The sequence below is a fragment of the Lathyrus oleraceus genome, chromosome 5, assembly GCF_024323335.1.
Source record: "Lathyrus oleraceus cultivar Zhongwan6 chromosome 5, CAAS_Psat_ZW6_1.0, whole genome shotgun sequence".
In the NCBI taxonomy this organism is placed as follows: domain Eukaryota; kingdom Viridiplantae; phylum Streptophyta; class Magnoliopsida; order Fabales; family Fabaceae; genus Lathyrus; species Lathyrus oleraceus.
Window position 1 is genome coordinate 403,897,530 of NC_066583.1, and position 21,845 is coordinate 403,919,374.

The 21,845-nt window shown below is 40.8% G+C and overlaps 2 protein-coding genes, 1 long non-coding RNA gene and 1 pseudogene across 7 annotated transcripts; 3 read left to right on the top strand and 1 right to left on the bottom strand.

Annotated features, from left to right (window-relative positions):
• Window positions 1–2,218: 2,218 nt before the first annotated feature.
• On the bottom strand, window positions 2,219–15,728 carry LOC127081051 (uncharacterized; the record flags this gene model as incomplete). Its single annotated transcript, XM_051021340.1, has 8 exons — window positions 15,426–15,728; window positions 13,430–14,015; window positions 12,951–13,051; window positions 10,311–11,832; window positions 9,550–10,235; window positions 9,125–9,465; window positions 8,692–9,016; window positions 2,219–2,293 (listed from the first exon to the last, which is right to left on the bottom strand). Coding segments are annotated over exons 1-8 (3,939 nt in total), but the record flags the coding sequence as incomplete, so codon positions are not given.
• LOC127085122 (uncharacterized) lies at window positions 5,621–8,537 on the top strand. Of its 5 annotated transcripts, none has more exons than XR_007788949.1 (7): window positions 5,621–5,651; window positions 5,883–6,051; window positions 6,162–6,267; window positions 6,371–6,958; window positions 7,066–7,583; window positions 7,660–7,936; window positions 8,076–8,537. It is a non-coding gene; the product is annotated as an uncharacterized LOC127085122 (long non-coding RNA). The 5 variants fall into 5 exon arrangements; XR_007788950.1 differs by having other exon boundaries at window positions 7,066–7,579; XR_007788951.1 differs by having other exon boundaries at window positions 7,066–7,570.
• Window positions 15,729–18,149: 2,421 nt separating the features above from the next.
• LOC127081052 (non-structural maintenance of chromosomes element 4 homolog A-like) lies at window positions 18,150–20,331 on the top strand (annotated as a pseudogene).
• A 643-nt stretch (window positions 20,332–20,974) lies between these two features.
• Window positions 20,975–21,626, top strand: LOC127081053 (serine/threonine-protein phosphatase BSL2). Its single transcript, XM_051021341.1, has 2 exons — window positions 20,975–21,029; window positions 21,262–21,626. Exons 1-2 carry the CDS (start codon window positions 20,975–20,977, stop codon window positions 21,624–21,626), a joined length of 420 nt encoding a protein of 139 aa, XP_050877298.1.
• Window positions 21,627–21,845: the final 219 nt, after the last annotated feature.

Here is a 21,845-nt window from a genome sequence, read left to right on the forward strand (position 1 = left end):
AAAATCCGTCATCGGTTAGGATGAACATATCAAGGATAGACTTGCCCGGGATTGTCAAGGAGGATATCCGTCATCGGTTAAGATGAACATATCAAGGATAAACCAACTGAACAAAAAAGTAGTAATTACATCTATAGAATGCTGGATAGAATACCGTCAAAGAGAAAATCCGTCATCGATTAAGATGAACATATCAAGGATAGACTCTACGAGGAGATAAAATAGGAATTTCATCTATCAGTTACTGGATAGAATACCAAGAGAGAGAATCCGTCACTGGTTAAAGTGAACATATCAAGGATCAACTCTGCGAGGGGAATAAAGGCAGGGTTTACAACTACCGGTTACTAGGTAGAAGACCGCAAAGAGAAGGAAACCCGTCATCGGTTAGGATGAACATATCAAGGATTAACTCTCTGGGAAACAAGAATAGGGATTACAACTACCTTTTTACCGGGTAGAATACCAAAAAGAGAATATCCGTCATCGGTTAGGATGAACATATCAAGGATAGACTCAAGCAGGGGAGGGAAAGATATCCGTCACCGGTTAGGGTGAACATATCAAAGATATACTTCCTGGGGAATTAGATCCACTGGGGACCTTACTGCTGGGACACTTTTGCCAGGTATTGGGCAAGAAGTAACAAAATTCAAACTAAGAAGAATATTACTAGTTATTGGGCAATAGACTCTTAGGGAACTCAAAGTATCTATCTAGGTAGGAGCTAGAAAGAAACAATCAATCAAGACTCAACCTAATGAGGACATAACTCAAGGGGAGTGGTTCCATCTAGATAACCAACTAGGGAGGAAACTAAAGTGATTATCATCCACGAGGAAACAAACTCAGTGGGGAAGAGGAGAAAGGTTAAAGTCTTTCGGCCTAAGGGGCTGACGCTCTACAATTGAGGGAGGACAGACACCGAAATTTGTATGGGGATAAGTACCGCCATATAGGGAATGAGAATCTCAAAACAACAATTTAATCAGATATGCGAATATGCAAATATGAAATTATATGAATGTATATGTATATGATGATTATGCTAACAAGGATGATCACAAAGGATACAAAGGTGTCGCAAAGAAATTGAATCATCGGTACAATCCTCGGTCAATCCACAAAATATGGAGACAACCGCCGGAGAACAGAGAGACCAACAATCCAAAAAGGCTCAACCCTAACTGGGGAAGGAGGAGATCTGCTGAGGAGAGAGAAATATCATCGAACCTGTGGGGAATTTTAGGTCAACACCATAAACATGGGAGACAACCCTACAGGGAAATAAACTGCTCAGGAACAAGGAGGAAACTCTGACTGAGGAGCAAGTCGATTGGCGATTGGCGGGGAAACAAATGCGATCAGCTGGGGAGATCAACCACTTCTGCTGAAGGAACCTAAACTCCATTGGGGAAAGCAGAAACTCTGCCGAGGGAGACAAGTCTCAGGATACCTGAATCAACCAACTCAACTAAGAAAAAGGAACGAAGCTCTACTGGGGAACCAAAAATTCCGCCGAGGAACTGAATCAACACAATCATCTAGGGATACCTGAAGAGTTAACTGCCTGGGGAACCTCTGATGTTTTGCACTCAAGGACTTGTTATCCATCAGAATGCTGTTGATATTTCTTTTAATTGCCTTGGAAAGTCCTTGCTTTTATATGTTTTAAGAAAAAAACTTTAAAAATTTTAAATTTTCAAAAAATGATCATAATAAAATTTAAACTATTGGCTGAAATAAATAAGAGTAGAAACAATTGGATAAAAGCTCAACTTTATTTGATAGAATGGTAGTCTGTAAATGACAAGACTCCATAGATTTTTACAAAGCTGAAAATGGTAATTTACATGGAAAAGGGTTGCATTGAATACAAATGCTCCTTAATCTTTCTACCAACTCTTGATATCCAGTGTACTCTTGACCACTGCCGGGGTGATGAATTGATGTCAACCCTTGTACTCAATCAAGTTTCCAGAACACTGAAGATCAGCAGAATGCAGTTACTTGCCATAATCCCTAATTTTTGCATAAGTTGCCCCAGGGTGGGTTACTCAACTTATCGGGAAATTCTTTCTGTTTTTATGTCTCTAATTTTTGCATGGATCGTCCTTTCGTGTTTTCAATCCACCGAGACGCTCATTCTTGCCTAAGCCGCCCTTTCGGGTTTTCAACTTAACGAGTCGTTCTTTTCTTTTTGTTAGGCTAAGTATTTCTTGACTGCATCTGCGTTCACAAGATGAGTGAACTCTTCACCATCCATAGTTGTAAGTATCAATGCGCCACCTGAAAAGGCTCTTTTAACAACATATCAGCCTTCATAATTAGGAGTCTATTTCCCTCTAGAATCTGGCTTGAACGATAAAATCTTCTTGAGCACAAGGTCACCTTCTCAGAACACACGAGGTCTGATCTTCTTATCAAAAGCCTTCTTTATCCTTTGCTGATACAACTGACCATGACACATGGCAGTCAGTCTCTTTTCTTCAATCAAATTCAGCTGATCAAACTTGGTCTGACACCATTCAGCCTCAGTTAACTTGGCTTCCATAAGCACACACAATGAAGGAATCTCAACCTCTACGGGGAGCACTGCTTCCATACCATATACAAGAGAAAAAGGGGTGGCCCTTGTTAAAGTGCGGATGGATGTACGATACTCATGCAAAGCAAATGGGAACATCTCATGCCAATCCTTGTATGTGATAACCATCTTCTGAATAATCTTCTTGACGTCTTTGTTCGCAGCTTCAACAACCCCATTCATCTTGGGTCTATAGGGAGAGGAATTATGATGTGCAATCTTGAAGTCTTTACAAAGAGCTTCCACCATATTATTATTCAAGTTCGATCCATTATCAATAATGATCTTACTTGGCACACCATAAAGGCATATAATCTGATTCTTGATAAACCTCACAACAACTTGCTTGGTCACATTTGCATATGATGCTGCTTCGACCCATTTTGTGAAGTAGTCAATTGCCACCAAAATAAAACGATGTTCCTTCGAAGCTTTGGGCTCAATCATCCCAATCACATCAATTCCCCACATGGAGAAAGGCCATGAGGAAGAGATAACATTCAATAGTGTCGAGGAACATGAATCTTATCAGCATAAATTTGAGACTTGTGGCAGTTCTTCACAAATTTGCAACAATCAGATTCCATTGTCAGCCAATAGTAACCTGCTCGGAACATCTTCTTCGCCATAGCATGTCCATTAGAATGAATACCAAAGGAACCTTCATGCACTACAGTCATCAACAAGTCTGCTTCGTGTCTATCCACGCATCTGAGCAAAACCATGTCGAAGTTTCTCTTGTACAGTATATCACCATTCAAGTAGAAATTATCGGCTAATCTTCTCAAAGTCTTCTTATCTTTCAAAGATTCCCCAGGCGGGTAAATCTAACTTTGGAGGAAACATTTGATGTCGTAATACCATGGCTTCTCATATTTAATCTCTTCAACAGTGTCGCACCTCGAAAAAAATGGGGATACGACTTCAAAGCGAAGCGCGATCGCACGCTCGCAATGATGGACTGAACAGAGTCGCCACCAAACTTTATTTATTCCTAAAAAGGAAAGGGGAAATATCGATAAAACCCAAGACAAAAGAAAGGATAAGATATGGTCATCGCAACCAATATCAGGGTTCGGGAGTCGATTACGCAAGGGGAAGGTATTAGCACCCCTCACGTCCGTTGTACTCAACGGGAACCATTAGGTCAGTTGTGTGCATTAATGTTAGTTTGAAATGTTAGGCTTTTCAATTTATTAGGTGGGAAAGAAAGAATAAAAGAAAGGAAAATGTTTTTGGATTTTTGACGAAGGACTAAACCTAAGTTTTTTATTAGTGGGCCTGACAAGATTTACAAATCCTGCTCCTACGTATCTCAAAAGAGAAATCAAGGCTTACGTAGTTCTGGGTAGAAAAATGTTTGTTTGTTGGTCAATTTTTAGCGAAAGCTATATTGTATTAATCGACGAAAACATTGTTTTACCCAAAACAGATGAGGAGTGGACGCATACCACACATCGAACGGATTTATAAATCTACATTCGGAAAAGCGTCATTTATCTCTACTCAACAATCGTGGCCGAAACATTGTTTTGTATCACTTAAGACAATATATCTTTCATTTATGAAAAAGGTTTTTGATTAGTCGCACGGCGGCGAGAAAAAGTTTGATTGGTTGGATGTATTTTGAGTGATGGCGAGAACTTGGATGAGCGAGATATACATCTCGAATCCTAGTCTCAGGAGTGCATGGTATACACCATGTTCCATTTCCATCTTTATTGAAAGAGGTTAAGATAGGAATTAAGTATTTTGAAGTTTGAAAGACGAGTACTTATGACCTACAAGCTCTTACAGCTTGGGTCTAATACTCGGGACTACGTCTGGACATTCCACCCAGGCAGTCTGTTTCTTTCCAATATTACTAAGAAAATGATTCGAATATTTATGAATGTTTTGGAGGGAAGACGAATATTTATGGCTTGCAAGCTCTTACAGCTTGAGCCTGATATTCGGGATTACGGCTGGATATTCCCTCCAGGTAATCTTTTTCTTCCAACTTTATTAAGAAGATGGTTTGAGATATTTACAGGTGTTTTGGAGAGAAGACGAATATTTATGGCTTGCAAGCTCTTACAGCTTGAGCCTAATATTCGGGATTACGACTGGACATTCCATCCAGGTAACCTTTTTCTTCACGTCTTATTTAGAAAATGATTTGAATATTAGAGTGTTAAAGAGAAGACGAATATTAACGGCTTGCAAGCTCTTATAGCTTGAGCCTAATATTCAGGATTACGACTGGACATTCCATCCAGGTAATCTTTTTCTTCCATTTTTAGTTAAAAAAATAAATAAATAAATAAATAAATAAATAAAAAAATTTGAATTGATTTGGATTGAGAATGGTTTAAAAAATTGAAATTGATTAATGATGTTAGTGATACGATTATTTACATATGTGATAAAGAGATTATCTAATCAAGCGACTAAAGAAATTAAAATCGAATAAAAAAAAAACAAATATCTTAATAATAATAATAATTAAAATTAAAATTTAATCAACTAATCAATTAAATAATTAATTAACTAACTACTAAAGATAAAATTAAATAAAAATCAAATTCATAAGGATGTGGGGGATGAATAAATGAAAAGTCCAGTCCAAAACTATTTCTAATAGTATTAAAAAGAAATAAATAAAAAAATAGAAGAAAAAAAAAGAAGAGAAATTATCATATATATTATAAAATCTATAACGTGTGTATCTGTACATAAGAGTCAAAAAGCAAATATATATCCATAAACTGTAAAGTAGAAAGCATATAAATGTATATAATATTTAAATCTAATGTTACATAGGCTGAAAATGTGGTAATATATATATAAATTAAAACTATCAGTTATATATAATAAAAGAAAAGAAATAAATAATAATTTTTTTTTAAAAAAAGACATAGAAAAAATCAACGGGGGCGGCACATTGATGAGGGAAAGAGATATTTTTTCAAATTAACAAAACCTACTATCCAGATAATGACATGTGTCCTAGCTTATTAACATTATAAATTAAATAACAAATTAAACCTTTAATCTCTCTCCGCTAATGACAGTACAGCAGAAGGTAAATAAAAAACAATACGCTTCTCACTCTCAATTTCATCTCTTCCTCTCTCACGCTTTTCATACAAACAAAACAAACATTTGAGGAAAATAAATTCATTCCATCGGCAATCACTCTCTCGATACACCCATAGCCATGGCTTCAAATAAAAATCGCCATCTCCCGTAATCAATTTTCTGTTTTCAAAATCTCTCGCTCACGATCTTTGTCTTTCCAATTTTTTTTTACAAGGAAAAATCATGTTCAAAGAAAACCGTCAACATCGGAATACCGAACCGAACGGCAAAGCAAAAAGAGAGTTACCGTGCGGTGAAAGCGGAAGGACGATACGTCGGAGGCGACGTCGGTGGTTGTCGGCGACGTTTGAAGTGGAGAGATCCGTGTAGGCGGTGTCCCGAAGGTTAGAAGGGAGTTTGTGAAGGATTAGGGTTTCGTTTTTGTGGTCGCCTGCCTCTTTCAATTTTTTTCTTTCTTCTCACTAATTCGCCTCCTCTTATTTATATTTTGCAGATTTAGGGTTTCGGATTGTTGTATGGTAAAGTAAAACAGGTATCTGCCAACATCCTTTCGGTGAACTCAGTTTGCATTAGCTTTTTTGATGCTTGGATTCAGAACGGTAATCTGAACCTACATACTTTCGTCCTCGTTTTTGTCTTAATTCCAAATTTGGGATTTTTTTGGATTCTTACTGCTTGGCTGTTAATCTTTTGTTACTGCAGTAAATGGTTGCAATGTGAGGAGCTTTGGTTTTCACGTGACTTCATGTGTGTTTTGAACCGTACCAAGAACCACTTCTGCACTCAACTGATCGGTCAGCTTTGAAACAAACCGGCTCTCAACAGGAAGCTGCTGGTTTATGAGAAAGAGGTAATATTGTAACTCACCGTGGCCAGTAACAACTATTCCCTCGCCATAAGAATCGTATTGGGGCCTTCCAGCACGACCCAACATTTGCATAACGTTGAGAGGACTCAATTCAAACCAGACCCCTCTTTCAGGATTGTAAATCTGTGTCCCTTTAATTATCACTGTATGGGCAGGAAGACTCACACCCCAGGCAAGGGTAGCAGTGGATACCAAAACTTGTGCATGTCCATCAGCAAATAGATCCTCAACAAGTTGTCGATCTGTCCTTGTCATACCAGTGTGATGAATAGCAAAACCATACGGCAAAAGATCTTTAAGGTCACTGCTTTTCACAAGATCGGTGTGAGAATGAAGATAAATTGTTGAAGAAGATAGATAGTAATCCAACGCTGACATTGGAAATGGAAAGATAGAAAATTGGGATTTTTGTTGTTTTGCAGGTTGTTATAGCAGAACTTTCAGTCATGTTAATCCACTATTGTTATGCTATATATTACTGTTAATATTATTGAACGAATTGTGACTACATTTCCTTGCCTTGTTGCAGCTGAGCTTGCACAATATCTTGTTCGTCCTTGATATTTTGCACTCCTGTTTGCGCCTCACAGAGAATATTCTCCCACAGCCTCAATTTCCCATAAGTGATTCCATGATTATTTCCAACAGATGCCTTCAAATCATCCATAGAACTCTCAAGATGGTGAGTTCTGGTTTCTAGTTGTGTTAACTGTGCACTAACACCTTCTAGAACATGATGCAAATTGTCCATATGTTTCTTCATTGTTCGATCTAACAAAATTGCGGCATCAACAACACTTTGGTCTTTTTCTACAGTCACCTTTGCAGGTTCAAAAGAATCCAGAGAACTGTATTTTTGGAGTTAGAATCGGAGTTCCAATTTTTCGTAAGCGATGCACCGTAATTGGAGGAAGAATCAGGTAGTGAACGAATCGGTTGAAAATCGTAGCTAGGAATGATATCATCACTATTGGTTCTGTTATTGTGAGTAGATGGATTCATTTCTTCGTGTTGTTGTTCATCATCATCTTCAAGTACTTGTTGTTGGTATCTCCATTCTCAACTTGATTAACAGCCGAACTGCCTTTGGCTTTCATAATGTTTGATTTGGTTCTGGATGCAGGATATTGACGGCATGATGCGTCACATGTATGTGGTGTGAGGTTACTGTCACGGTTGTTCTTCCGGCAGGGTCATGGCAGGTTGTACAACGCTAACCAAACAGTACCGACGGCTACGAAGAAAATAGAGCGCACAACCAATGTGATATCGGCATCATCGGTAAAGATTGCTCCGGGTAAATTGTTTCTCTCAAAAACTTCAGCAATCACCTTTGTAATTATCAATGGAGTAGTTGGCGCACCCTTCCAGACAACCATGTTACCGCCGACTAGTGCAATGTAAGCATTCCATCCTGTATGCCACTTTCATGAGCAAAATCATTAGCCCCCACAAGAGCCTTGTGTGGTTGTAACTGCAAACCAGAGTACTTTTCAACCATTTTGCCTGTCATATAAATGTGCCTTGTATTGATTTCAGTGTGGAGATTGTTGAAGATATATCCTCCGTATTTCAAGGCCATCACAACTTCTTCCAAGGAGGCATTTCCATCTTTGAGCCTCTTTACAGCGACAAGCGTACCGTCCGAAAGAATTCCTTTGTAGACAATACCGAAGCCGACTTTTCCTAATATGTTTTTGCTGCTGAAGTTGTGAGTAGCAATTTGGAGTTCTCTTCATTTCAACCCTTCAAGAACCAACTCCAAAAATCTGAAACCAAGGACTAATAAGCAAAGGCATCTAAGGCTTAAACCAAACGCAATGACCCCTTTTGTTAGCTTTGTTCTTCTTGATGGTAATGCATCGTTAGTACTGTTTAAGTTCATTGACATAGGCATGAGTTTCATCCCATGACAGTTTGCTTAAGGTGTTTTTGTTGTATCATGTGCTACCTTCGTTTTAGTGAGCTCAATCTAGTACATCTTTGTGCTTTCTGATATCACTATCATTGCAATACTGAGATCTTTATTCCCAATTTTTTTAATATATTACTTTGCCATTAAAAAAAAGGAACTAGACCAAAAGGTGCACGGTTATACAATGAAGTTCATATGGATGGATTTTTTTTAAGATATGCAGCTAAATGTCTTTGCAGCTAAAACTTTCTTCACAATATATGGGCCTTCATAATTGGGAGTCCACTTCCCACGTGAATCCTTGTGTATTGGCAAGATCTTCTTAAGCACGAAGTCTCCTTCTCTGAATTCCCGAACACGTACTTTCTTGTCAAAAGCCCTTTTAAGCCGTTTCTGGTATAATTGTCCATGGCACAAAGAAGTCAATCGCTTCTCATCTATGAGGTTCAACTGATCAAATCTATTTTGAATCCACTCAGCCTCTTCTAACTTGGTTTCCATCAAGATTCTCATTGAAGGTATCTCCACTTCAATTGGGAGAACTGCTTCCGTCCCATATACCAAAGAGAATGGGGTTGCCCCTGTTGAAGTGCGGACGGAAGTCTGATATCCATGCAATGCGAAGGGTAGCATTTCGTGCCAATCCTTATAGGTTTTTACCATTTTCTGCAGGATCTTCTTGATGTTTTTGTTAGCGGCTTCAACAGCGCCATTCATCTTTGGACGATATGGTGAAGAGTTATGGTGCTCAATCTTAAAGCTCTCGCATAATTCTTTCATGGTCTTATTGTTCAGATTCGTCCCATTATCTGTGATGATCCGGCTTGGAATTCCATAACGGCAAATGATCTCTTTCTTGAGAAACCGTGCAACCACTTGTTTTGTCACATTAGCATAAGAGGCGGCTTCCACCCATTTGGTAAAGTAATCAATGGCAACCAGGATGAAGCGGTGACCATTGGAAGCTTTAGGCTCGATGGCGCCAATCATGTCGATGCCCCACATTGAGAAAGGCTAAGGTGACGTCAAAACATTTAGTAGGGTCGGAGGCACGTGTACCTTGTCGGCATAGATTTGGCATTTATGACATTTTCTAGCATAACTGAAGCAGTCGGATTCCATGGTCAACCAGTAATAACCAGCTCTCAAAATCTTCTTGGCCATGGCATGCCCATTGGCATGAGTTCCAAAGGATCCTTCATGAACCTCCTTGATCAACAGGTCTGCTTCACGTCCATCCACGCATCTGAGCAGAATCATGTCGTGATTTCTCTTGTACAACACACCATTGCTTAAGAAGAATTTAGATGCTAACTTCCTCAATGTTTTCTTGTCAAGGGTTGTGGCATCCGTTGGATATTCTTGATTTTGCAAAAAGCACTTGATTTCGTGAAACCAGGGTTTACCATCGGCTTCCTCTTCAACTGACTGGCAGTAGGCAGGCTCAACTTTCCGCTCAATTTGAATGAGAGGTGCCTCATTATGGAATCTAACTTGGTACATTGAAGCCAACATAGCCAAAGCATCAGCAATTTGATTCTCAGTTCTCGGGATATGACGGAAAGTGATTTCGTCAAAGTATTTTATTAATTCCATGACATAGGCACGATATGGGATCAACTTGGTATCACGGGTTTCCCATTCGCCCTTGACTTGGTATATCACCAAGGCTGAGTCTCCACATACTTCGAGGATTTTGATTCGGAGATCAATTGCTGCTTCAATGCCTAGGATGCACGCCTCATATTCTGCTATATTGTTCGTGCAATCAAAACACAACCTTGCTGTAAAAGGAGTGTATCCACCATTCGGATTCAACAGGATAGCTCCTACGCCATGTCCCATGTAGTTGGAGGAACCATCAAACATGAGCTTCCACCGAGATCCGGGTTCAGGTCCTTCATCAAGTCCTGGGATTTCACAGTCTTTCACTACCATGATGTCTTCATCCGGGAAGTCAAACTTCAACGACTGGTAATCTTCAACGGGCTGGTTTGCCAAGTAATCAGACAACACACTTCCTTTGATGGCTTTCTGAGACACATATTGGATGTCGTACTCAGATAGTAACATCTGCCAACGGGCGAGTCTTCCAGTCAAAGCAGGCTTTTCAAAGATGTACTTTATTGGATCCATTTTTGAGATCAACAAAGTAGTGTGGCAAATCATGTATTGTCTTAGACGACGAGCGGCCCATGCTAAAGCGCAACAAGTTTTCTCCAAGAGTGAGTATCGGGTTTCACAATCGGTAAATCTCTTACTTAGATAGTAGATAGCATGTTCCTTTCGACCGGTTTCGTCATGTTGTCCCAACACACATCCCATTGACTTTTCAAGCACGGTTAAGTACATAAACAGTGGTCTCCCTTGAACAGGTGGAATTAGAATAGGGGGCTCTTGTAGGTACTGTCCGATTCTCTCAAAAGCCATTTGGCAGTCAGAATTCCATTCAACTGCTTGATCTTTTCGAAGCAATTTGAAGATAGGCTCACATGTGGCCGTCATATGTGAGATAAACCTTGAGATATAATTCAAACGCCCCAGGAAGCCTCTAACCTCTCGCTCGGTGCGTGGAGCAGGCATCTCTTGTATAGCTCGGACTTTGTCAGGATCTACCTCAATTCCTCGTTGGCTAACAATGAAACCAAGCAACTTTCCGGATCGGACACCGAAGGTGCATTTAGCAGGATTTAGTCGTAGTCGAAATTTCCGAAGATGCTCAAATAGCTTTTGCAAGTGGTCTATGTGATCCTCTTCACTTTGAGATTTTGCAATCATATCATCCACATAAACCTCAATTTCCTTATGCATCATATCATGGAAAAGGGTGACCATTGCTCTTTGGTAAGTTGCCCCAGCATTTTTGAGACCGAATGGCATTACCTTGTAGCAAAATGTTCCCCAAGGGGTGATGAATGTGGTCTTTTCCATGTCTTCTGGATCCATCTTAATTTGATTGTAACCCGAGAATCTGTCCATAAAGGAGAAGACTGCGAACTTAGCAGTGTTGTCTACCAGAGTGTCAATATGTGGCAGGGGGAAATCGTCCTTTGGACTAGCTTTGTTTAGATCCCTATAATCAACACACATCCTGACCTTGCCATCCTTTTTGGGTACAGGTACTATGTTAGCTACCCATTGAGGGTACTTTGCAACTGCTAGAAAACCGGCATCAAATTGACGTTTCACCTCGTCACAAATCTTTAGAGCCATGTCAGGTCTTGCTCTTCGGAGCTTCTGCTTCACTGGCGGACAATCTGGCTGTAGTGGTAGCTTGTGGACAACAATGTCAGTATCTAAACCTGGCATATCCTGATACGACCAAGCAAATACATCTACATATTCATGTAGCAACTTGATCAATCTTTCCTTGATGCTTGCCTTAAGTGTAGTCCCAACTTTGACCTCTTTCTTGTTTTCCTCGGTGCCAAGGTTGATTGTTTCCACTAGTTCTTGATGTGGCTGAAGGGCCTTTGACTCGTGCTCGAGCATCCTTTCCAGCTCTTCTGGGAACTCACAATCTTCCTCACTCTCCTCTTCCGCTTGGTAGATGGGGAGTTCAAAATTATAGGAAGTAGCGGGGTCATCGAATTCAACTGGTTTATTGATTATTCTGCATGTTTTTTAATGATGGTTTTTTTTAGAAAAATGGAAATAAAATGCAAAAAGAAGTAAAAATATTTTTGTAGTTTTTGAAAGGATTGCCATTTTAAGAAAAACAACAGATAAATGAACGACAAGAATTTGAACAAAATGCTCTTTATTTGTCATAATGACTTTTTTTGAAATTCAAAAGTGGCCCTACAAATGATCCATTAGCCTTGGGCAGAGCTAAGGATTTTCAAAAAACACACAAAGGAAAACAACAATTACTTTGACACAGGAAAAACTTCTGGAATCTCAACCGCTTCCCAGTTTGTTAAGGCGGCTTCACACCGGTATACCAGATTCAAAGCTTCTTCATCTTCAGTGTCATCTTCTACTGCACCAACTTGTTCTCCATGGATAAATCCTCTACTCAGGAAAACTTCTTGAATGCTCCGCACACGGTCCTTTGCAGGGACCAGGGCTCCTCCATTAGCAGAAGGCTTGTACCCCAAACCAAAACGGTCATTTTTCTCATTGACATTGATGACTTGCCCCCAACCTGCAGGGCCTCCACTTTCAACTGCTGATTTTGCACTCTTCAAAGAAGCGAATGACAAACTAGCTTTCTCAACAGGATCCTTAACCTCTTCAAGTGTAGCATTGGATATTTCAAGGGCTTGAAAGGAGGTTTCTAAGGCATCCTCATCAGCCTCAATATAACGGAAAGAGGAGAGTTGGCTGATGATAAAGTCCTCTTCACCTGAGACAATAACGAGCTTGTTATCGACAACGAACTTCATCTTTTGATGCAGAGTAGAAGTTACTGCCCCAGCAGCATGTATCCATGGGCGTCCCAAAAGGCAGCTATAAGCTGGATTTATGTCCATGACTTGGAAATTGATGGGGAATACATGCGGTCCAATCTGTATCGGTAACTCTACCTCCCCAACTACTGTCCTTCGAGAGCCATCAAAGGCTTTCACCACAAGCGCACTAGGTTTCAACTCTGAACCTTGATAAGATAATTTAGAAAGTGCCCTCTTTGGTAGAACATTGAGGGATAATCCAGTGTCAACTAAAACTCTAGCCAGAGAATCCTCTTGGCATTTTATGGATACATGCAAGGCGCGGTTGTGATTCTTCCCCTCTTTGGGCAGCTCTTCATTACTGAAGCTTAGAGTGTTGCAGGCTGTGATATTGGCGACCACTCCATCGAATTGGCCGACCGTTATATCCTGGGTAACATGAGCCTGAGCAAGCACTTTTAGTAGAGCCTCCCTATGAGCTTCGGAATTCAGAAGCAAGGACAAGATAGATATCTTTGATGGTGTTTGATGTAATTGATCAACTATCTTGTAGTCAGATTTCTTTATTATCCTTAGGAACTCACTTGCTTCATCTGTTTGCACAGCCGACTGTGCCCCTCCCTGTTCTGGGGTAGGATTTACATTTGCAGTTCCCCTTGTTGGCTCTTGAGGGTTGACATTAACATTGGGAGTATAAATCCGACCACTGCGGGTCATCCTGCTTGTTCCTGCGATATTGGTGATGTCGGTGTCAACATTCTCCAAAACTTCCTTACTTTCAACAATTTTGGGTTTTCCATCTACCAACCCATCCACCATTGTTATGTCGTACTTCCAGGGTACCGCCTTGGTACTTTCAAAAGGAAATGGGGTAGGCATACAAACTACCACGGGTGACGGATGAACAACGTCTCTTCTGTGATAAGTCACCTCAAACGGTTCTGGTATGTTAAAAACAGGTTCAATGACCGAAACTTCCTCATTCGTTGTTGGACCACAAATTTGCAAAACGCCTTGATCCGTCAAGTTCTGAATATCCTTTTGTACTACTTTACATCCCTTTGGCTGAATGGCACATTCCTCACAACTATCGTGACAAGTATCAATCAATCTAGCCCTCACCAATCCTGCATGAAGCGCTAGCAACGGAGTTTTAACATCTTCCACATTCTTGATTACACACACATCAGAAGCATCTTCGACGGCATTAACATCACCATGTGCTGGCAAAGGGTTGTTCTTGACATTGGGTCCGACGTCTCGAAACGACAGAATCTTCTTTTCAACCAGGTCTCGCACAATATGCTTTAAAGCATAACATCCTTCTAAATCATGTCCAGGGGCACCCCCATGGAAAGGACAATGAGCATCTGGATTGTACCATGGAGGTAAAGGATTTGGTGGAGGACCCAAAGATCTGGGCGTCACTAACCCTTTTTGTAGCAATGATGGGTACAATTCAGTGTATGTCATAGGGATTGAAGCAAACGGGAGTCTACTTCTCTGCACCCTATTTTGATTTTGAGGATTTTGTGGACGGGGAGCCTGTGCCCTCGGCTGTTGATAAGCAGGTGGCGCGGGCGCTTGCTGGTATATCGGCGCTTGTTGAGCAGGAACAGGTTGATAAACTGAAGCTTGTGGTTGGTTAAAATTTGGTGTGACAGCTGCCACGTACGGTTGTTGAACATATTGTACTGGATAAACTGGTTGTTGTTGAGAAAATTGGTGTTGTTTCTTCCATGACTGACTCCTTCTTTGACTGGTTGACACTGCATTCGTATCCCCCTCCTTCTTTCTTTGAAATCCTCCAGGAAACTTTTTGGCATTACTACCAGATGTTTCAGAGGTAGTCGTCATCTTTCCATTCTTTAATCCAAGTTCGACCTTTATGCCTACAGCGACCAGGTCCGAGAAACTTGCAGATACACTACTTACCATTCTTTCATAAAACACAGGTTTAACTGTATCCATGAACCAATCCGCTAATTCCTTCTCAGCCAGAGGTGGTTCGACTTGCGAGGCCACTTCCCTCCATCTTTGCGCGTATTCCTTAAAAGACTCCTTGTCTTTCTGGGACATGCTGAGCAGTTGTCTCCTATCCGGGGCCATATCCATGTTGTACTTGTAATGTTGGATGAAGGCATCAGATAAGTCTTGAAAACAACGGATCCTACTCTGATCAAGGCTTAAGTACCACTTGGAGGGAGCACCCCTCAAGCTGTCCTGGAAGCAATGTATCATAAGCTTGTCGTCCTCTACATGCGCAGCCATTTTTCGATAGTACATAATAAGGTGACTCTTAGGACACGAGTGACCCTCATACTTATCGAAATCTGGGGTCTTGAACTTCGCAGGAATCACAAGACCCGACACCAAGCACATCTCCTTAGCCGTAGCACCAAAAACTTGGTCGCCCTCCATAGCCCTCAATCTCTTCTCAAGCAGCTGGTAATTCTCCTTCATCCCTCTTAGGTCTTCCTGCCTTTCCTCATCTTCATCTGAGAAGTCTGGAGCATGTTGCTGATCTTCAAAGTAAGGTTGCACATGCGCCCGGACGAGAGGAGGTGCGAACGTGTGAACCACTGGATGGTTTTCATTGATGGTCGGTAGAGGAGCTGTCTGCTGAGCAGGTGGTGCAAAACCAGGTGCACCTTCAACTGTAGGCGTGAAACCAGGAGGTAAACCATAGGTTGGCCAGGTTGTTGGTACCGCCCTCGCAGGTTGGGGTTCAATCGATGGACCGGCGATTTCAGAAACAACCGTTGTTTGGGTGTCTAGCTTTGCCCTGATGACCTGTAATATCTCCATGACCTGCCCCATGTTTCCACGCAGGTCTTCGAGCTCTGAGCTCACTCGCTCCAATTCATGCTCCTGATCTGCCATTCTTTGACGAGCTCTGGCACGAGTATTATATTGGTGTTGAAAATTCAGCGTGAAACTGATGGAAGAAAAGGCGGAGTGAGACTCTTTTTTTTTTTGAAAATGTATGAATGCATGTATGGATGCATTTGTTTGCAAAACTCTTAGTTATCTTTATTATTTATTCAAGCAATGTTAGAATATAAGAATAACATGTAATAATTGAGAACTAAAATGACAACTTTCATTAATTAAAATCAGATTCAAATACAAAGAGATTTAACTTCAAGTACACACGATTTGAATACAAAAATTCAAATTCAAGTACAAGTAAACTTAAGTTCTGTCTCAGCTCTTAAAATCGTAGCCAGATCTGTGGTGAGCTCATTCATCATCTTCTTGATAAACTTGACGAAATTGAAAACTTGAGGAGGCGTGTTTTCTGGACACATACACCAATCTGCTTCCTGGAGTTTTTCTGGAAGTTCCAACATGTTGAGGTTAACAAACCTAGCCAAGTTGCGTAACTTGCCATTCCATTCAACATATAGCTCTTGGAGTTCCTTGATGACCTTTTGATCTTCATCTAAGGTTGCTCTAGCTTCTCTGCACAACCTCTTCCAGTACACACAATCATTTTTTAGGAGTAAGTAGGCTGCATCACCTTCTTGGCTCTCCAAAACTGCGAACCTCCTAGTAGCTTCTTCTAACTGGTACCTGAGATGGTGACAGTTCCTTTCAGCTTCTTCCTTTTGGAGGATCTCGCGAGACAACTTTTCCTCGCATTTCTTCAGAGCTTCCCTCAAGTCACGGATTTGCGCCTCAAAGTCAAGCTTAATTTCTTTTTTATCCATGAGAGATTTATCCAACAGCCTCCCTAGCTCACAAATCCTATACTCAGCTTTCTTGAGCTCTTCCTTCCTGGTTCGGATCACTGATGTGGAACCCAATAGGATATGATCAAGATCATCTTTCTGGTCTTCCAAAAGCCTTGCTCTCTTGTTGCTATCCTCAAGTTCTTGGGCTTTTCCCTTACGTTCCTCTTTCAAATTCTGATTTTCCAAGATAACTCGGTTCATCTGAATTCGTAAATCGGCATTCTCCACTTCGAGCTCCTTAACCTTAGTAACGAGTTTCTCCATGTCCTCAGGGAGTATGGGCTCGGGCTCAGGGGTTTTAGGAAGAGCTGGAGCCTTTAAGATATATGGCAACTGGATTTTCTCAACTCTTTCTTTCACCCATTGCGTGTAAGGTTCTTTGGCAAGAATGTTTCTCTTTCCAAACTCTTTACCCATTCTTACAACCTTCGACCAAGCCTTTCGTACTGCTCTTACATCAGGATTGCTTGCTTGGATGTCGGAGAGCACAAATGGCTGTAAGTCCTTTGCGTCAGGAGGACCATCCATGGGGTAACCGTGTTGTAATCGAGATAACACAGGGTTATAGTTGATGCAACCCTTGGTGCCCAACAATGGTACATTAGGAAATTCCCCACAGCTGACTATAATGTCTGGGGTTTCCCACTCTCGTATATACCATCTGATGGAACTTGCGGTGAGAGAGGCTAATTTCTGAGGAGACTTAAGTTCTTTTGCCACAAAAGGACCTTCTTCGGGCATGTGTTGCATGAACCAAGTGTAAAGCAAAGGAGCACAACACAACAACACTCCACCCCTCTTTTCATGTCGAGTGTGAAGGGCATAGTAAATATCAGCTAAGAGAAATGGTACTGGATTTCCAGAGAGAAAGACTTCTATGGCCCCTTGATCCACAAATTTTTCAACATTTGGGAATAACACAATCCCATGGATCAATAAAGCCACCACAGCATAGAATGCATTCCAATTTCCACTTTTCTTGAACTTTAAAGCTAAATCCTCCAAAAACATCGTGGCAAAACCTTTGCAACCCCCTTTTTCAAACCAATTGTCTCGAACAGTCGGGACATTGATACTTAGGGCCGAAGCTATCTTCTTTGGGCCCATATCTTTTTCGAGCTTTGGAAACGGATTAAAATCTTTCAACTTGAGTCCCACGATCCTCTCAACTTCTTCCAAAGTAGGAGCTAGCTGGAAATCAACGAATGTGAAACAACGCAGAGGGGGATCATAATATTGTGCCAGAGAGCTGATAATTCCATAGTCAACTTTCTTATTTAGCAGGCTCAAAATTTTCCCATAGCTTTTTCCAAACTCATCACGTCTGCTGAGAGACAAATCAGAGATCAAACCCTTCAGACTATCCAACTTAGGTTCCTTGTACTTAAGCGTGAAAGTGTGTCTCACTGAAGTTGTCATTTTCAAGTTCTCAATTCCTGAAACAAATAAGAGGTAACTAAGAGTTTGCTTTCTATGATGTTGATGCAATGTATGAATGTAATGCATTTTTTTTGTATAGGTTCAATAGGCTTAAAGCATGGATAAGTCTGATTGCTTTGTATAGAACATGGTTCTCACCAGGTATGGTCTAAGGTTTTTTTTTTGAAAAAAGTTCCTAGAGTCATGGATCCATTAGACTGTTTGCTACCTGCGGCAACTTACTTGCCGGGCATCAACTCCATCTAAAGAATCTACTCTAAGTGAGGTTCTCGCATCGATCTAACGAGAAATACATCTCGCAGACCCACACTACGCAACCATCTTTCCTAGTGGGGCAAAGAACTAAGGTTCTACAAATGGTTCTCAGAGTCATGGATCCTAAAGAAAATATCGAAGCTTACGGCAACTTACTTGCCGAGCGACAACATCCTCTCAAGAATCTACTCTAAGTGAGGTTCTCGTACCGACCCAACGAGAAATACATCTCGCGGACCCGTACTACTCAACCTCGTCCTATCTTATGTTTTTACTCGAGACTCGGGTAAAAAGTCTTTCCCACAAGGTTTACAATCAGAGTCTCTCCAAGTACCAAAGCATATCGAACCAATATAGCAGATTATATCAATATGACAATAAAGATAACAAAATCAATAAAGAAAAGCCACACAAGTAAAAAAACAAAGGCACACAAACGACCTAACTAGGCTTGGCTCACTTAGGGATGTTAAAGTCCCCAGCAGAGTCGCCAGCTGTCGCACCTCGAAAAAAATGGGGATACGACTTCAAAGCGAAGCGCGATCGCACGCTCGCAATGATGGACTGAACAGAGTCGCCACCGAACTTTATTTATTCCTAAAAAGGAAAGGGGAAATATCGATAAAACCCAAGACAAAAGAAAGGATAAGATATGGTCATCGCAACCAATATCAGGGTTCGGGAGTCGATTACGCAAGGGGAAGGTATTAGCACCCCTCACGTCCGTTGTACTCAACGGGAACCATTAGGTCAGTTGTGTGCATTAATGTTAGTTTGAAATGTTAGGCTTTTCAATTTATTAGGTGGGAAAGAAAGAATAAAAGAAAGGAAAATGTTTTTGCATTTCTCCTCATGACCATTCCACATGTTCCTTTACACATATTCATATCCTCCATTTCCGATTTCACAATCGTTCAAAAACTCCATGTCTTGACCACACATTGATCACATCATCAGCGTCAAACGCGAATTGAACATTAGTATGAGAGATGGTAATAACAACAATGATGATGGAAATAGCCACGGCGACGACGTTGATTATCAAACTCCTAACGGCCGTCGAGATCTCCGTTCTCGCTACCTCGCCATCAAGAACATGATTCACGTTGACGAACAAGAGAATATTGCAAAGACTGATTCTGAAGTATTCGGTTCAATCTTCAATGGAATTGAGAATTTACACCAATCAGTCACAAAAACAAGAGAACAAGTAGCTGATGCACAGGCACTTTTGGACATAACCAAATCCTTGGTAGTGTCTGCAAAAGGTCATTCTAGTAATGGACTCACTCCTTCTGCCTTTGTTACCCACATTATTGAAAAATTTGGAAAACGAGGTGGAACAATGTACTAGCAGAGAAGATTGCAACTCAATAGCTTGGAAGGAGACTGGAGTTGCAGTTTCAAGTGTTTTTGGAAGGGGATTTGGGGTGTTCTACAATGATTGGCCCAATGGATACTAAAATAAAACAGAAGAGGGTTTGTAGAAAAAGCGTTTGAAACCATGATGAATTGGCACGGCCGGAACAGCTCGTTGAAGGTTCAATAGAAGAGAGAAATGATACGGATAAAACCATGTTAACTATGTTTAACATCTTAAGGAAGAATAGATCTGTCAAGCTTGAAAATTTGGTTTTGAATAGGAACTCTTTTGCACAAACGGTAGAGAACTTATTTTCTTTATTTATTTATTTTTAGTCAAAGATGGGTGGGCTGAAATTAAAGTAGACAAGGCTGGACGTCATCTAGCTTCACCAAGGAATGCTCCTGCCGCAAAATCAGTTATCTCTAAAGATATTGCTTTGAGCCACTTTGTGTTCAAACTTGACTATATTGATTGGAAATTGATGGTTCGCTCTGTTGTTGGGGAGGAGTTGATGCCTCATAGGATTATTCAATTACAACTTAGAGTGGATCAGTACCTGCAGTGTATTAGTTTGAAGACTGAAATTTATGGTGCTATTATAATGTACAAGTTTATGATGTACAGAGTATATAGACATTCTGCACGAGTTTATGGTTTACAAATTTTGCCTTGTCCATCATATGTCTAGATTACAAACTCATTTCAACAGTGATGATGGTGCTTTCATTTTGGTTTCGTCTGTGCTTTTGGCATGAATTAATAGCAAGGTAGTCGAATTTCAAGAAATCCCAATTCCAAAGGAGTTCCAACCACAACATTGATTTCCATCAAACCACATGGAATTTGGTTTTGACCAACTCAATTGGTGTTAATCCTGCTAGCATCATCCCATTCCCCATATTGAAACACATGTTGTCAACTCAATGCTAGCATGCCGGCCATCCAATATTTCAAAACCTGCAAGAAAAAAATGAAACAGCAACAACCAGAATATCAACCTCAGAAGGAAACCTCCAAAGAAGGCATTAGAAAAGACAATTGCATTTGCACTACTTACTTTAGAGAGGTTGTTGTTTTGTCCAAAACGGATACATGCTATTAACAGAGAGTTTCCGCCGCCGAATGAGCAATTCATTTTAGATTCTGAGCAACTTCAGAGTCAGTTTAAAACCATGAGCAATTACATTTTGTGGCGGAAGCTATTCTTATGCCATTTGGTTGCACAATGTAGTGGTCATAGATCATAATCAGATTTTTGCGAAGCTTGAGCGGTAACGGTCTTCCAATCCGGCATCTCCATTGAACTCCATCCATATCTTTAGCAGTCCCAGATGCAGCAACAACAACATGCCGCCATGGAGTTATCAAGGAAGCACAAAACAAGAAGTCTATCCACAGGCTGGAAAAATTCTACTTGAGTGCAACCATGCGAGCAAGTAGTTAAGATGGCATGCTCTATCCTGTAGCACCAATGCACAAGTCAGCCAGTCATTAGCATCAATGATAATCAATTCCATGCCAAATAAGTTGCATCAATACATGATATTTCATAACAGCAATCAATTTGCACTACAGAGAAGAAAGAATATTTGTTGTTGTCATTGAGGATTTACTGAAGCCGAAGCTATTAGTGCTGCACTGGCTGTTGCCAAGGCACGGCAAGAAAATGGAGAAGTGGAATTACCTGACAGAGACTGTGGGGCTGAGGCTACCCCAAGTGTCAAACACGCATCTTCCCCGATTAAGCTTGATTCTGTAGGGTCAAATAACAATGTTTCTGGTGGAGTTCGGCTGCATCATAGAGCTGAAGTTGTTGCTGCAGGGACTGGTGAAGCATTAGGTGGCATGGCTAGACAGCTTTCGATTGATCAATTTGAAAGTGAAGGCAGACGGGTCAGTTATGGCGCTCCAGAAAATGCAACTGCTGCTAGAAAGTTAATTGGCTTCGGATTGAGAAGAAGTTTGGACGTGGCATCGGATTAACAGGCTATTTAATTGGCTTCCTTTAGCTGCTCTGATTGAGAAGAAGTTTATTTGCATGGAGGTATTGGTCGTTCAATAAACCATGTAGAACAAATTGAGAGTATTCAGCGACCAATTCCAATGGAAGCAGGGTCAATTATGCTTATGGATCTGTTATGGTCTGACCCTACAGAGAACGACAGTGTGGAAGGGCTGCGGCCAAATACTCGAGGTCCTGGA

Bases quoted from the DNA above. Each gene is read 5' to 3' on its own strand.
- LOC127081053 (XM_051021341.1), top strand. From the start codon at position 20,975: ATGCAGCAACAACAACATGCCGCCATGGAGTTATCAAGGAAGCACAAA. The intron at 21,030-21,261 runs GTCTATCCACAG...GATTTACTGAAG, and splicing joins AAGGAAGCACAAAACAAGAA to CCGAAGCTATTAGTGCTGCA.